Source organism: Heteronotia binoei, chromosome 20, assembly GCF_032191835.1.
Source record: "Heteronotia binoei isolate CCM8104 ecotype False Entrance Well chromosome 20, APGP_CSIRO_Hbin_v1, whole genome shotgun sequence".
NCBI classification, from domain to species: Eukaryota; Metazoa; Chordata; class Lepidosauria; order Squamata; family Gekkonidae; genus Heteronotia; species Heteronotia binoei.
Window position 1 is genome coordinate 14,522,167 of NC_083242.1, and position 17,120 is coordinate 14,539,286.

The window sequence follows — 17,120 nt, forward strand, 5'->3', positions numbered from 1 at the left end:
ACCTGGGCTTCCCAAGACCCCTTTGCTGCATAGTCCCTGAGTTTCCTGAGACTCTGGAGGTATCTGCCAGGGTCTGACATCTACAAAGAAGGGATACAATCCAATCATAAGACTCTTTTTTTTTCTAGCTTGGGGCAACAGTGCATGATTTTATACCAGGGGTGGCCAAACTGTGGCTCTTTCACACATATTGTGGGGCTCTCAAAGCCCTTACTGCCCCATTGGCAGCCTTGGAATAGGCATTTCTCTTTAAATCACTTCTCCAAACCACACAGCCGGCAGCTTGGAGAATGCATTTAAAGTTGCTTTCTTTCCATCTCCCCCCTTGTCTTTTTGTCTGCCTGCCTTTTTTTCCTGACTTGCACCTCTCAAACATCTGGTGTTTATTCTATGTGGCTCTTCTGTTAAATAAGTTTGCCGCCCCTCCCCCGTTTTATACTAACAAGAGGAAACATTCCTTCCTCTCTTTTGTAAACTAGCGAGTGTGAACAAAAACCAGGAGGTTCAAGAACTGGAGGCGGGATGGCAGAGACATGCCTCCAATTCACAGAGCTTCTTTTGTAGCAGGAACTCCTTTGCATATTAGGCCACACACCCATAATGTAGCCAATCCTCCAAGAGCTTACAGCAGGCCCCGTAAGCTCTTGAAGGATTGGCTACATAAGAGGGGTGTGGCCCAATATGCAAAGGAGATCCTGCTACAAAAAAAGCCCCACACAGTAGTGATGACTTGGCATGAGTTCTGAAGATGCTCAAGTGACATTCCTCTCCCCCCTGCCCACAGGATGGAGACACTTCCGGCTTCCTCCCCTTCTTAGGCCCAAGAGAACTCCCTGTGAGGTAAGTGGGGCTGAGAGAGCTCTGAGAGAACTGGGACTGGCCCAAGGTCCCCCTAGTTGGCTGCATGGGGAGGGGAGGAGGAGGGATGGGGAATCAAACCCAGTTCTTCATATTAGAGTCCATCGCTCTTAACTACTACACTAAACTGGCTCTGCTGGGCATTCCATTTACTTAGAAGTGAACAAAACACATCTTGCTTATATGAAGCAGACTGAAGTGAATGCAGTGGACTTTGTTTGTCCTCTCTCTCCTAGTATTTTTGCATTTTTATTTATGTGTGTGCTTGTGTGCACCTGGAAGTCATGGTGACCTCTGGTGACTGACTCCTACTGGGGGCCTGGAGGATATTCAGAGAGGTGGCTGAATAAAGCCTGCCGCTGCCCTCCTGACTGTTGGTATTCCAAGGACAGTCTCCCATCCAAGTACTTAGCCAGAGTCGACCCTGCTTAGCTTCTGAGATCTGAGGAGATCAGGCTTGAAGCCTCATTGGGTTCCTTGGCTCTTCCACCCTCTAATGCAGGGATATCAGATATGTGGTCCGGGGGCTGAATGAGGCCCCCAAGCAACTGGCTGTTATCTGCTTCCTTCTCCCCATCTCTTGCTTCCTTCTGCATCAAAGCTTGCTTCGCAAGGCTTGCTCAATCACACAGGAGCTACAGAGCAAAACCTCTATTTTCTCCATTGGCTGAGACTCCTTCCTTGGGAAGGGAGGGAGGCAGAGCTTGCTTTGCCAGGCACTCTCAATCACACAGCAGAGCTACTGAGCCAAGCCTCTCTTCCTTCTATTGGCTGAGGCTTCTCCCGCCCATCCCCTGGGGAAGGAAGGAAAGAGCCACAGCTGTCTTTGCCCAGTTCCCTGGATCCCATGAGAGAAATACAAAGAAAACAGTGCTTATGTTTTAAGCTTTTTATATATATATTTAATCGTGTTTATTTATGTCCTTTATAAAATTTATCTCTGCTACCTAATCTTAAATAAGTACACAAATGGCCTGGCCCGGCTCAACAAGGTCTCATTTATGTCAGATCCGGCCCTCGTTAACAAATGAGTCTGACGCCTGCTCTAACGGAATCCATGAATCATGGCCACTCACAGCAGCTCTTCTGTTGTTTTCCCAGAGGAGGTAAGCACTGTGCAAGCAGCCTTGTTTCGAGGACGTCTCAAACATTTCAATGGCTTCTTTCTTTTTTTCTTCATCCTACATGGAAAAGAAAAGACATAGGTTGTCACACCGACTGCGCAAGGACTGAAGCACAGAAAACCACCATGCTCAAGTGCTCATTGAACAGCCCTGCTTCTGATATGTCTGCAGCACAGAAGTCTACGCAGCAGTTCTCGTGTGTGAATTGTTCTCTTGGCTGCACAAGGAAAGGCCAGAAGGGAACTGAAAACAAATCAGCCAGTATCATAGTTCTCCTGTATAAATTGACGGTGCGGCCTCATTTGGAGTACTGTGTACAATTCTGGTCACCACACCTCTAAAAAGATACTATAGCATCAGAAAAAGTCCAGAAAAGGGCAACTAGAATGATTAAAGGGTTGGAACATGTTCCCTATGAAGAAAGGTTAAAACACTTGGGGCTGTTTAGCCCAGAGAAACTTTGACCGAGGGGTGACATGATAGAGGTTTACAAGATTATGCATGGAATAGAGAAGGTAGAAAAAGAAGTCCTTTTCTCCCTCTCACACAATACAAGAAGTGGGCACTCAATGAAATTGCTGAGCAGTTGGGTTAGAATGGATAAAAGGAAGTACTTCTTCACCCAACGGGTGATTAACACATGGAATTCACTGCCACAGGAGGTGGTGGCAGCTGCAAGCATAGACGGCTTCAAGAGGGGATTGGATAAACATACGGAGCAGAGGTCCATCAGTGGCTATTAGCCACAGGGTATTGATGGAACTCTGTCTTCTTGGTTCTTGGGGGGCAGCAGTGGGAGGGCTTCAAGTGTCCTGGCCCCACTGATGGATCTCCTGATGGCACCTGGGTTTTTGGGCCACTGTGTGACACAAGAGTGTTGGACTGGATGGGCCTGATCCAGCATGGCTTCTCTTATGTTCTTAAGCCATACGATTGGACTTGGACCATGGAGGAAAGACTAAGCCACAACAAAAAGAAAGAACTCTCCATGTGAAACGCAACTTTAACTTGTGTTGAAAAATGAGTATCCAAATACAAAACAAATATTACCAGTACAGATCACCAAGTTAAAACCTCATTAAGTTACTCAGTGCTCCTACTGCCCTTATGTGGCTAAAAGCCACTATAAGGGCAGTAGGACTTAGCAGATGCTTTGCATAAGCTTGTGTTTAGAGGCCGGCAACGAGAAGAAAAACTACCTGTATTTTGATAGGTCTATCAGCCTGAAGCCAAACATGCCCCCCCCCCCCAAGATCTCTAGCTGTATTGTCACTGAAGCCACAGATAGCCATATCCTCATGCCCCTGCCTGACTATGACAGAACTGTCCATGTGCAGAATGTGAGGGGAACATTCCCAGTTCCAGAAGTTTTCAGAGTCCAATGTGCCATGCCTCCAAACGCAGGCACCTGAGCAAGCAGAAGACGACCAGAGATTTATATCCCGCCCTTCTTTCTGAATCAGAGTCTCACTGCAGCTTATAATCTCCTTTTATCTTCCTCCCCCCGCCCCAACAGACATCCTGTGTGCAGTGGGTTGGGCTGAGAGAGCTCTGACACCAGCTGCCCTTTCAAGGACAGTTCTGCTATAGCTATGGCTGACCCAAGGCCATTCCAGCAGCTGCAGAACACACTTGATCCTTGACCCCAGATGCAGATTTGCTCCGGATCAACAACTTCCAGACTGTGTATTTAATGGACTGAAAGAATTGAGTAAATCACACCTATCCGCTGCAGCACCTCTTTACAGATGCAAACTTTGTGCTCATTAATTGCCAAGACAACAAAGGAAGTCACAGATCAAAAACACCACAGTGAGCAACAGTGGATGTGTCAAACTTCATGGAGGGGGAGGAGGAGGAGAAGAAGAAGTTGGATTTATATCCCACCCTCCATTCCGAATCTCAGAGCAGTTCACAATCTCTTTACCTTCCTCCCCTACAAAAGACAACCTATGAGGAGGGTGGGGCTGAGAGGGCTCTCACAGCAGGAGCCCTTTCAAGGACAACTCTGCAAGGACAAGCTACAGCTGACCCAAGGCCATTCCAGCAGGTGCAAGTGGAGGAGTGGGGAATCAAACCTAGTTCTCCCAGATAAGAATCCACGTGCTTAACCGCTACACCAAACCAAGCAGACATCTGCTTCCTTCCAAACACGGACTTTTAGCCAAAACAGACATTTCTCCTTGGGCACTCTGACTCTGAAAGCTCCCAATGATTTGTGTCGTCCCCCTGAATGCCTTCAGACCTTCCTGTTCTAGCCCAAGCGCTTAACAACATCCCCACTGATCTAAGCATCGGAAATGGGTCTAAAGGACTGCTCCGGCTTTCAAGACCCCCCAAGAACAAGGGCTTTACTAGCTCAGCACTTAATAAACCACATAAGCTTCCCCGTGCATTAAAAGCCCATTTGACATGTCAGATTTTATGCTGAAAGACTGAACTTTTAGACCCGCTTACAGGGATGGCAAGAACGGCATGGCTGTTATAAAAGGCTTACCTCGAAGAGATGTAGGACCTTCGCCAGGCAATACAGAATCGATCCTTGCTGAGCCTGCAAAAGGAACAGCATATTGTTATTGGCTGATGTTATATTAGTTCTACATTTAGATTAAATCAATTCTAAAAAAAACAACAGACAAGATTAAAGCTGATCTATAGATAAGGTAAGAAGATAAGAGACTGGATTTATACCCCATCCTTCACTTAAGAGCCTCAGAGCAGCTCACAATCTCCTTTCCCTTCCTCTCCCCACAACAGAAATGCTGTGAGGTATGTGGGGCTGGGAGAGCTCTGAGAGAACTGTGACAGATCCAAGGTCACGCCAGCAGCTGAATGTAGAGGAGTAGGGAATAAAACCTGGTTCTGCCTCACAGACATGGCCGATTGTCCAGGTCCAGCAGATCTTGTATTCCTGGGATGGAATGAAGCGGGAGGCCGGTAACAAGTGGCATCCGCTGCCTCAGCTGAAAGCCTGATGAAAGAGCTCTGTTTTACAGGCCCTGCTGAACTGGAGCAGATCCCGCAGGGCCTGGATCTCCAGGGGGAGCTCATTCCATTAGGCTGAAAAGGCCCTAGCCCTCATCGAGGCCCGATGGATGTCTCTGGGGCCGGGTATTACCAAAAGTTGTTGGGTTGCTGATTATAAAGACCTCCGGGGCTCATACAGGGAGAGACGGTCCCAAAGGTATGCTGGCCCCTGGCGGTATAGGGCTTTAAAGGTGAGTACCGCATCTTGAACTGGATCCGGCACTCAATAGGTAGCCAGCGCAGTCCACGCAGCACAGGATGGATCCGTGCCCATACGGGCCACAACGTCAACATCCGTGCAGTAGCATTCTGCACCAGCTGCAGTTTCCGGAGGAAGGTCAAGGGCAGCCCCACATAGAGAGTTAGCCTGGAAGTGACCATTGCATGGGTCACTGTGGCCAGGTCGTGGGGGGGCGAGATATGGGACAAACTGTCTGACCCGCCTCAGATGGGAAAAGGCTGATCTGGCAGTAGTGGTAACCTGGGCCTCCATAGCCAAAGAGGCATCCAGGAGCCAAAGAGGCATCCCCAAGCTCTTCACCCATAGCCAAAGAGGCATCCCCAAGCTCTTCACCCATAGCCAAAGAGGCATCCCCAAGCTCTTCACCCTCGACGTGGGCATCGGTGGAGCCCCATCAAAGGATGGGAGCCTCATCTCTGATCCCAGCCCCCTGTAACCTAGGCACAGGACCTCCGTCTTCGATGGATTCAATTTCAGCCGGCTCTGTTGCAACCAACCAGCCACGGCTTGCAATGCCCTACCCAGTTCCTCTGGGGCCGAATCTGGGCAGCCATCCATCAGCAGATAGAGCTGGGTGTCATCTGCATACTGATTACACCCCAGCCCATGCCTCCAGACAATCTGGGCAAGGGGGCGCATGTAGATGTTGAATAACATTGGGGAAATAATTGCTCCCTGCGGCACACCACATTGTCATGGGTGCCGCTGGGATAGTTCACCTCCAAGCGCCACCCTCTGTCCCCGACCTCGAAGGAGACCAGCCATTGTAAGACCAGCCCCTGTAATTCTGCTGGGCTCTGACAGAAACTGCCCTTTCAAGGACAACTTTGAGAGAACTATGGCTCACCCAAGGCCATTCCAGCAGCTTTTGTTTTTCTTACATTGTACATCACCTTGAGCGGGACTCTTAAGTAGGGGGCATATCCATTTCCTACCAAGCCCCTTTCTGCCTGCAGAGAAGACATATGGCGCTTTCTGCAAGTTTTAATGTACATTACACATTGCTGCAGCTTTAAGGGCTAGCAACTTGAGTTGCCTATTTATTTTTCAAAAATGATTCAAGCAGAGATTTTCAAGATGCTTGGCCCAGGGCACATTTCACAGCTATTCTGCACTCATGTTGAATTCAGTCTGGTGTAGTGGTTAAGTAGGCGGACTCTTATCTGAGAGAACCGGGTTTGATTCCCCACTCCTCCACTGGCAGCTGATGGAATGGCCTTGAGTCAGCCATAGCTCTGGCAGAGGTTGTCCTTGAAAGGTCAGCTGCTGTGAGAGCCCTCTCAGCCCCACCCACTTCACAATGTGTCTGTTGTGGGGGGAGAAGATATAGGAGATTGTAAGCCGCTCTGAGACCCTGATTCAGAGAGAAGGGTGGGGTATAAATCTGCAATTCTTCTTCTTCTTCAGTGAAGATCGGCGGCCATGTTGGTCTGTCTGTAGCAGTAGAAAAGAGTATGAGTCCCATAGCACCTTAAAGACTAACAAAATTTGTGGTAGGGTAGGAGCTTTCATGAGTCACTACTGAAGTAGTATCTGAAGAAGAGAGCAGTGCCTCACGAAAGCTCCAACCCTACCACAAATGTTAGTCTTGAAGGTGCTTCTGGACTCTTGCTCTTTTATACTGAATTAAAGATCGCAGCAAGTACAGAAAGTCTCCACTTCGGCCAGAGAACCTGACTCATTCCTTTCCCTCAGCACTGAAGGCTCAGAAACACCAGTGTCAAAAACCGAGCGCAGTTTATGTCCAAAAGCCCCAGAGCTGCCGGCTTACTTGCTGCGTCTGGCATTCCGCTTTGAGGCTCTCGTAGACCACGGCTTTACAGCAGCTCCCGCTGAGAGACCAGGGAGGGCGAATGAAAAGCCAGACGAATGGGGCCGTGCAGACGTTCAAGCGCTCCGTCAGGCTGAAGAAACGCGAGGCCTTCAGCCCGTTCACTTCGGCCCGGCCCTCGTCGGAGATGGACACTGAAGCGGCAAGACAAGAGACAAAGGCACAGCCCATGTTCACGTGCTATCGGGACTATTTGAAGCGTGTCGACGCTGCAGTGCGGTACATCAAACAGACTGTACCAAATGGTAGTCCGGCTTCTTTGTCCCTAGACACAGTCGCATACAAGGCACAGAAAATATGTAACCCCGTCCCGCACAGAGCATGGGGAGGAAGAAGAAACAGACCACGTCAATGGTTCAATGTACGAGCACGAACAGAAGCAGAATGGGGAAATGTAAGACAGGAGAAACACGAGAAAGGCGGATCCTCCACTGACAAGCATACTTCAGCATCAGCATAGTGAGCATGCCACACAATACACACTGCACAGGAAGAACCCCCAGTGACTCTTTGCAGAGCTCACTCTGAGCAGTGATAGCTTCACACACATCGTGATTAAGGCAATTCCAACATCTAATGCAGGGGTGTCACTCATTTGTTATGAGGGCCGGATCTGACATAAATGAAACCTTGTCGAGCTGGGCCATGTGTGTCATCAAACGTCATGCCAGACAGTGGAGATGTAAATGGCACAGACAAACACAAAGACTTTTTTTTTTTAAAAAAATGTAAAATAAAACATGCTTAAAACATTAAGCAATCATTGGTCTTAATGGTGCTTTCTTTGTATCTCTCCCGTGCAATCCAGGGAACTGGGCAAAACAAGCTCTGGCTCTTTCCTTCCTTCCACAGGGGACCAGGAGGGAGAGGAGCCTCAGCCAATAGAAGGAAGAGAGGCTTGGCTCAGTAACACCGCTGTGCGATTGAGAGAGCCTGGCAAAGCAAGCTCTCCCTCCCCCTCCCTAAGGGAGGAGCTTCAGCCAAAGGAGAAAATAGAGGCTTTGCTCTGTCGCTCCTGTGCGATTGAGCAAACCTGGCAAAGCAAGCTGTGATGCAGAAGGAAGCAAGAGAGAGGGAGAAGGAAGCAGATGACAGCCAGGAGCCCTCTGGGGACCTGATTCAGCCCCTGAGCCGCATGCTTGACATCCCTGGTCTAATGTGTAGCTGCCTTGCTGGCCCTAACCGAGGCTGTGAATGTTACAAACCCCCACCACTAAACAGTTCCAAGTTTACCCCCATACTTACAGCCTTCATTGTAGAGGTAAGCTATTCCCAGTTTCACAGCAGCTTCAAAGTTACCCTTCTCTGCAGCCCTGTGTGAGAATACAGAAGGTTGCTGTTATTTTTTTAAAAAGCTGGAACTCTGTCAGTCCTAGTATCAGGCAGGTAGCCACACTGGTTTGCATTAGAAGACCAACATTCAAGCCCAGAAGCATCTTCAAGACCAAAAACAGCTTCCCTCAGTCAGCTTCCCTTTGTCTGTCCAAGCTCTCTAGTGAGTCAGTTTGGTGTAGTGGTTAAGTGCAAGGACTCTTATCCGGGAGAACCCGGTTTGATTCGCCACTCCTCCACTTGCACCTGCTGGAATAGCCTTGGGTCAGCCATAGCTCTCTCAGAGCTGTCCTTGAAAGGGCAGCTTCTGGGAGAGGTCTCTCAGCCCCACCCACCTCACAGGGTGTCTGTTGTGGGGGAAGAAGATAAAGGAGAATGTAAGCTGCTCTGAGACTCTGATTCAGAGAGAAGAGTGGGGTATAAATCTGCAGTCTTCTTCTTTCTCCTTCCGTATCTTTTGATCTTTAAGGTGCTACTGGGCTTGAGTTTTGCAAATCCCAGCAATTTTCACAAGCAGATCTAACCCTTTGTATGGTAGTCCATCACTCTGTACATAGAATGCATTCTAGAAAAAGCCACACCGTCCCAATGCAATAGGGGATAACTGGAAACAGCGGTGCAAGTCTCTATGTCGTCCAGAAGAGGCAGAGGCAAGAAGTGAAATTTAGTAGGGTTATAGCCTTTTTCAGTCATAGGAGAATTAACAAGGACCGTCTACATGCTCATTCTCAGCACCAGCAGAGAAGAAGTGGCTTGTCTACCAAATGACCCAGAAAACACAGCAGCTCTGCCAGCTAACTGATGGGTGAAACAAACCATAAAAGGACCATTAACATGCTTTCATAAGGGCGGCCATGTTAACATGAAACAGCAGGCTCCTGGCACCTAACAAAACATACCCCAGCAATAGCTTTCGTGCGTCAAGAGCTGACAAAATGGATGTCCCCTGGCAGATGACACTTTCAGCACAAACATATCTGCTGAATGAACAGAGTCTGATGCCTCCAAAGAAGTAAGCTCTGACCCATGGCAGCTTACGCCCAAATGAATTTTGTGAGTCTCACTGAACCTCTGCAGAATTTTAGATGCAGAGAAGAGATTGGATTTATACCCCACCCTTCGCTAACCAAAGGAGTCTCAGAACGGCTTACAAATCTCCTTTCCCTTCCCCTTCCCACAACAGACCCCTGGTGAGGTAGGTGGGGCTGCGAGAGCTCTCCCGGAACTGTTCTTGACCATAACAGCCTTGAGAGAACTTGTGACTGACCCAAGATCACACCAGCAGCTGCACGTGGAGGAAGCGTGGGGAATCAAACCCAGTTCTCCCAGATAAGAATCCACACACTTAACCACTACACCAAACTGGCTCTCCCCTGAAGCAGAAGCTACAGCTACAAATGCAGCATTTTCATTTCCCAAAGACTTAATCACAGATCACGATTCCTGCCCAGCCGAACAAAACTCTTTGTTAGAACAAAGCAGTAGACAAGGGCACCTTTAAGATCAACTAAGTTTTATTCAGAATGCAAGCTTTCATATACTCTTTGTTTAAAGCGCAAACGAACCGGACAGGCCTCTCCTACAGCACACAGGAGAATCATCACCCACTACACTGTAACTTGGCACGTAACCTTGGTGTCTTTGTTAAAAGGCTTAGCTTTGGAATTTCTAGGGTCTTGGCAAGTTTACCTTTCAAACATGTTCAAGTTGCTCGGGGAAGGCCACGCTTCTTGAAAACTTGCACATGCCCAAACACTAGCATGGTTATCTACAAGGTACTTTAGATGAGAGTGGACCTAAAAGGGTGGAAAGAGAGAGAGAGAGAGAGAGAAGAGGCTGTTAATACTGTCCCCAGTAGACTTGTAAGAAGCCTTCTCAAGGTCAGTGAGTACAAAGATTTGGGCATATGGTGCTCCCATAATGCACACAACCCATCTCAAGCACAGCGGAAAGGGGAGCTTCCAGGTTCGTTTTTACTTTGCTTTGGAGGCACCCAGAGAAGCTGAAAATCTCCAATCCAAACTGGTACCCGCTTACATCTGTGACAGGGAAAGACAATCCTCAGTGAATCTTGTTTTAATTCTCTTCTTCCTTTGGGGACAGCAAGGCAGCAATCATGCCCCCCCCACACACCCCATCCTTTCAACAACCCCATGAACCCATATGTGCCCCAGAGAGCACTACATTCAGGGTCCTAAAATCCCCTTCAGATTCCCGGACTGAAAGAAGTTCGATTGTCCACCACTAGAGCCAGAGCATTTTCGACAATAGACCCCACTCTGTGGAATGCCCTCCCCGAAAACATCAGGGCCCTAAGGGACCTGCTACAGTTCTGCCAGGCCTGAAAGACCGAACTGTTTAAGCTTGCCTTCAACAGTTAAGGGGAGGTAGCAAATGTCCCACAGCACTGATAATCCCACTGGACAAATATAGATATTCAGAAACATCGACATGCATTTTGGATTCTAGGGTTAAAATGTTTTATTATATATTGTTATTAATATTCTATATGGTTTTTTAACTGTTGTTAGCCGCCTTGAGCCTGTTAAGGGAGGGCAGGATATAAATTTCATAAAATAAATAAATTTAAGCTAAAAGTGCAAGTGAACCAAGGCCACTCCAGTTTCCTGGTTGAGTGTTTGAACCCAGATCCCCCCCAGTTCTTGTCTGACACTCAAACCACCACTATAAATGAAAAAACGTCAGGGTGAAACTAGACTATCAAAACATATATGTAATAGAGAAAACCCTTTTGGCCTCTACTGAGTAGACTCTGCTCCTAAATAATCTAAGATAAACAGTATAAATGTGCACAAAAGGTATTTTAATAATCCAAAGCTTCGACCTTAAACAGACTGCAATATGACATGACCTCTATTCTCAAACAGTCTGCACCAAAATGAATTCAAAACAGTTTTGAATTCATTTTGGTGCAGACTGTTTGAGAATAGAGGTCATGTCTAAGTGCCTGCGTGCACTCTAGTGTTTCATTTATAGTCTTGCTTAAAGGGAGCCTCCCTTTTTCTCTATAGTACTCAAACCACCACACCTGACCTAGCGCAGCAGTTGTAGTATCAAAGAAAGGACTTACAGTGCGCAGGGAAAGGATGTCTTCGGCAGGTAGCCCCTTAAGGACATGAAAGAGAACATCTTCCGGAAGGCTCAGCAGCGTCAGAACTCTCGGTCTCTTCCGCACCCTTCGCTTCGAAGGGACAGAGAAGCACCCGGAACATCTACAATGGGTCACTAAAACAGAAGCCCAGAGATTTCAGCAAGAACCTGAAGCAGCCATTCCAAAATGCAAGCAGTTATCCCACAACAAAACACATTTAATGTAGCATGTTGGAATGAACGCCGACCCTCATCACAGAGCCAGAACACTGAAATCAACAAGGACAACCAGCATCACTACATCCATTCGGATCTTTGCTGCCACAGAAGACTCCTTTCACACACGACTCCAGCAAGGGTATTATCTGCTGCAAATCACATGTATGAAGGCGGACTTTCCTGTGCCACACTTTGTCACTTCCTGGTAAGGTGGTCATGCCAAATAACCCACAAAATAACTGAGTTCTGAGAATGGCTGGACACCACCTCTTGTTCCAGAGCAACAATGAGCATCGGACAGTCCATGCATCAGTCAGGATGTTAACCAGAAGTGTGCTCGTAGACATGTTTAATTTGGAATTAAGACCCACTTAGTCAATGTACTCCCAAGTAAATGTGCACAGGATGGTCACTGCAGTGTGTGGACAGCAACATGCACCCAGTGAGGGTAAAAAATCACGTCCACGTGATCCGATAAGGGAGTTTTACCAACTGGGTTTCACCACCCTTTCAAGACCACAACAAACATAGCTATGCAGGCAAGTTTAACATCAGGAGTGGCCAGACTAGTTGAAGGTAAGAGCCACAAAGAGTAAATGTCAGGTGTCTGAGAGTCGCAAGACATGGATGTCAGATGTTTGGAAGCTGGGAGGGAGGCAAACAGAGGGGGGAGAGGTGGAAAGAAAGCAACTTTAATGCATTTTCCAAACTATCAGCTGGCTTGGCTTAGAGAAGTGATTTAAAGAGACAAATGCCTTCTCCAAGCCAGGAGATGGGGCCTTTGAGAGCCACACAATATGTGGGAAAGAGCCACACACGGCTCTCAAGACACAATTTGGCCACTTGTTTAACATCCTCCAAAACGCTAACTCATAGATTACTTACACCAACGAATGAATATGGTATTCAATAAGATAATTTGTTATCCCACACATACATGAGAACCACCGAGAAAAGACTGAAAATCGAACAGGTACACTGTATACATATGTGCACTTATGATAGGAAGCATTAATTGGTCATGACTTCCTGTGCACTTACATGCGTGTGCAACCACCACACACAACAGGCCACAACACGCGTTTCCTTCGTTCTCTCTGGCAAAGAAGGAATTTCAGGGCTGAAAAGGATCAGAGAGCATTATGCATTAAAAAAGGATCAAAATTAAGTGTATATATACGGAGCACTTCATTTTGGTAAGGTTAACCCTGCAGCATATGAAATAACCTTTAAAAAATAGATCCAGGTGGGCAGCTGTGTTGGTTCATAGCAACAGAACACTGAGTCTCATGGCACCTGTAAGACCAATGAACCTTTATCCAAGGTATGAGCTTCATGTGTATGCTCAATTCTTCAGATACATAGAAGCACAATGGAGATACATCTATGTATCTGAAGGAGTGTGCATGCACACAAAAGTTCATATCTTGAATAAAACTTCACTGGTCTTTAAAGGTGCCACTGGACTAACTTTGTTCTTTTATAATATAGTGCAATTCTATGCCAGTCTAAAAACCATTGAAATCTATGGGTTTGTACTGGACTAATCTTGCATAGGATTACATTAAAGCCAGTGACAAACACATGCACGCAAAGATTGCATAACTGGGCTGTTAAGATTCAAAGGCTGGTTTGTAATTACAGAAGCAGAAATGGGAAACACTGCAAATGTAACTGAAATCAGTATGAAATTAGATTCCTAATAATCTGAAGCAAATTTGTGGGTGGTTTTATAAAGCCACTCAAATTTCAATCAGTCTGTCTTAAAGAAACCTTGCAACTAATTGAATTAATACAAATTGGAAGACACCTATGCTGTGTCAAATAAACAGGACAACCCTGATAGACATTCTCTTGTCTAGGACAACCCTGATAGACATGATAATTTGTTTAAAACTGCCGGTCCAAGTAGAGACTGCTTCACCCATTGGAAAGAACACTTCAGCTCCATTGAATGGACTTCAGTAGGATTCTGAATAGACCTACTTTAGAACTTTTTTGGATCCTATAGACCATTTCTCCCAGGGCTACGAATCTTTGCAATAAAAGCCCGCAGGGGCTCGAAGAGGAAAATATAGATGCACGACTGGTATCAAGAAGCCCTTGAGGCATGGCCCCAGCAAAAAAGCCGCAACCCAATCCCCACCCTCTTGGAGGCCGCTCCTATCCCACTATAGGCTCTGCTTACTTTTTAAATCCACCCGCCCAAAATCCAAGAGCGCCCTTGCTTTGAGCTTTAAATACAAACTTCGCCATTCGCTCTCTATCCCCCGCTTCTTTCCCTATTAACTCTCAGCACATACATAAAGGCTAAAAGCAAACAACTTTTTTAAAAAAACAACAACCAGATGCACCGTCAGCCTAAACTGATGCGAAGCGGGCTCCGGTTTTAAAGCGCCCGTGGTTAATTCGGTTTCCCCTCCACTAACAGCCCGAGCCGTTCGAAGTTCACCGATAGCTGGAGATAACGCAACTTTAGGGGAGAGACTGGAGCCAAAAGGAGGCCAAGATTTGCAACCGGGAAGCCAGATCGCGGCCACCCACCCCCTGGGGCGGAATTGGGGGCAAAACTCGCCAAGTTATTTTCAGCTTTCTTTGCAGAAAGTTTTGCCCTAGTTCACGTGACTTGGGTTTGCGACAACTCCCCAGCGGCGGAATGAAAGTAGCAGCAGTGACAGTAACTTGCAAAAGGCCCGCCGAGTCCAAGGAAGAACCATAGCAGGAGAGGAGGGAGAGAGGCGGAAAGCAAGCAACTTTAACTTAAAAACGCATTCTCTAAGTCACCGGCTGGCTTGGAGAAGTGCTTTAAAGAGTCAAATGCCTTCTCCAAGCCAGCTTCGAGAGCCAGACAATATGTGTGAAAGAGCCACAGTTTGGCCACCGCTGAGTAAGACTCATTTTGAGCCAATTGAGGGGTTTGCATAAGTTTACACTGGCTAGGACCCCTACTGGAGAAGAGGCCACTAACCCACAGGAGTTTTGGGTCACAACTGATCTCTTAACATCCTTTAAAGTCCTACAACGCTTTCTAAAACACATTCTTTAACCCAGTGCATTCCATGCAGATAGATCCAGGTAAGCAGCCGTGTTAGTATGAAGCAATAGAACAAAGTAGGAGTCCAGTAGCATCTTTAAGACCAGCAAAGTTTTATTCAGAATGTAGGCTTTGTATGCATGTATACTTCTTCAGACGAGGAATGGGGTACAGTGCGCAGAGTTACATATAGCTGGTGGGCAGTGGGTTAGAATGCAAAGTGGTACAAAGTTAAAATCCAATGGCAAAACTGTATCATTTTGCATTCTTAACCACTCCCACCAGCTATAGGTACCGTAGTTTTGACTCACCCCATTCCTCGTCTGAAGAAGTATACATGCATGCAAAGCTTACATTCTGAATAAAACTTTGGCCTTAAAGGTGCTGCTGAATCCTACTTTACTCTAACTCAGATACAGGTGGGCAGCCATGTCGGTCTGAAGCAACAACACAAAGTTCGTGTCCAACGGCCCCTTTAAGACCAACCAAGCTTAACTCAAGGTGAGTGTGCGTGCACACGAAAGCTCCCACCTTGAATGAAACTTGGGGGCGGTCTTAAAGGTGCCGCCGGACTCGTCACTTTGTTCTTACTCCTTCGCCCAGGCAGTTCCTTAAAAAGGGCAATCCTAATGCGGAGTTTTAAGAAGAAACCCCTACTGGTTTGCAACCGAATCCGACGCTTCCCTTCTCAGAAGTGAAGTCCCCCTATACGTACTTACTTCCAGGCCAAGGACTGCAGCCTTACACTGGAGTTAACTCTGCAGAGGACTGAACTACTCTAGAGACGACCCCTCCCCCCAACCTTTCTCCAATACCTTCTGGAGCTCCCTAAACTTTGAACCGAATCAGCTCAGCTCGCCCAAAAGCAAGATCCATATTTTAGAATGAAATGGGACCAGTTTCCTCTAGGGCTGTTTTTCAGACTTATTCATTGGGATCTTTAAAAGAACCACATCCCTGTTCTTGGGGCCCTTTTAAAAAGGGGGATACCCAGGCTTCATGCCACGGGAATGGGCACTCACCGCCCGCTTTCATCTCTGCTGGTCAGCCAGCGAGTCCGAAGCCCCGGCACTCTCAAAGATGCACTAAAAACTGCTCCGGCGCCAAGCAGCCACTTCGTAGTAAGCGCCTCTCCGGCCCGTGGGAGGAGCCTCGCGTTAAACCCCGCCCCTTCGGGTCTCAAGCCAAGTTCCATTGACAGACCTCCAGCCTTCGAGCGCCCCGCCCTGCCCGACGGAACCCCGCCCACCCCCCCGAAAACTCCCGCCTAGCAACTCCGCGCCTGCATTTTCAAACCCCAGCCAGGTCTGTGATTGGCTAGTGGGCGGAGCCGAAGAGCAGGGGTTGGCCGGGTATAGCCCGAGCGGCTCGCACGACTCCGTCATTGGGCTGCCCACGAGATGCAGATTCGAATTAAAGGGCGGTTGGTGGGAAGGGCGCGGAGCTGCGGTGGAGTGCGCAAGCGCGAGCCTCCTCAGCCAATGGCGGGCCGCTGTTGAACTTAAAAAATTCCCCTCAGAGAAGCGTATGGCAGTAAAACTGTCATGGCTTTTCCCCTCAGATAAAATCCCACCGTGTGCTGCTCAGGAGTGGTGCAATGAATCTGCCGTAGTCATAGTTGATTCTTGTTTCTTCTGTTTTTCCCTTTTTATTGCTTTCAACTTTAATAAAGTTAATAAAATTAAAATTATGCACTAACCAATCACGGGTTCCTTTTTAAAAAACTATATAAAAACGCATAGAACTTGTGGCACTTTAAAGACCCAAGAGACCTGAGACCTCTGAAACAGACTGCCATAGGATTTTTCCTGCTGTGAGGACATAAACATATTGCATGTAGCCCTTTAAAGATTTGGGACATCCTGAAAACTGACACACCTGGAATTTCCCCTAAAAAAAAAGCCACACAGCTTTTGGCACATTAAAGACCACTGTCTGAAGAATGCTTTATCGAGCGTTAACCCCATGGAATAAGATAAGGCTTGCTTCTTTAGCGTTCCTGTCTACATCAACACAAAAGAGATTTGTAGAATGCATTTGGAGTCTAGAGGCATCTTTAAGACCAACAAATGTTTATTCAAGGCTGGGGTCGTTTTGTAGAAAAATAGGTGGGAGAGCTCATTAGCCTATGCCACCACCTCCCCACCCCCAGCCAAAAGCAACCCAATGCAAGAAAGGAGAGCCCCGGGTGAGCGAGGCCTGCTTGGGCTGGCCTCGCTCTCCTGGGCCACCGCCCCCCCATCAAAAGGCTAGCAATCCATCCACTGCCCAAAATCACATAAGAAGTGGAGAAGGGTGGTGTGGGCTTCTCCAGGGGTTAATGAGGGCTGCTGGGGGCGAGAC

The 17,120-nt window shown here is 47.5% G+C and overlaps 1 protein-coding gene across 1 annotated transcript in view; it reads right to left on the minus strand.

Annotated features, from left to right (window-relative positions):
* Window positions 1-16,163, minus strand: part of CCNF (cyclin F) — a 36,923-nt gene extending 20,760 nt beyond the window's left edge. Inside the window, exons 1-8 of the mRNA XM_060260563.1 lie at window positions 15,800-16,163; window positions 11,505-11,659; window positions 10,103-10,209; window positions 8,327-8,394; window positions 7,022-7,215; window positions 4,480-4,533; window positions 1,935-2,039; window positions 3-80 (exon numbers count right to left, since the gene is read on the minus strand). Of these exons, the coding sequence (XP_060116546.1) occupies window positions 3-80; window positions 1,935-2,039; window positions 4,480-4,533; window positions 7,022-7,215; window positions 8,327-8,394; window positions 10,103-10,209; window positions 11,505-11,659; window positions 15,800-15,812 (774 nt within the window). The 5' untranslated portion in view covers window positions 15,813-16,163. The remainder of the gene's footprint in view (window positions 1-2; window positions 81-1,934; window positions 2,040-4,479; window positions 4,534-7,021; window positions 7,216-8,326; window positions 8,395-10,102; window positions 10,210-11,504; window positions 11,660-15,799) is intronic.
* Window positions 16,164-17,120: the final 957 nt, after the last annotated feature.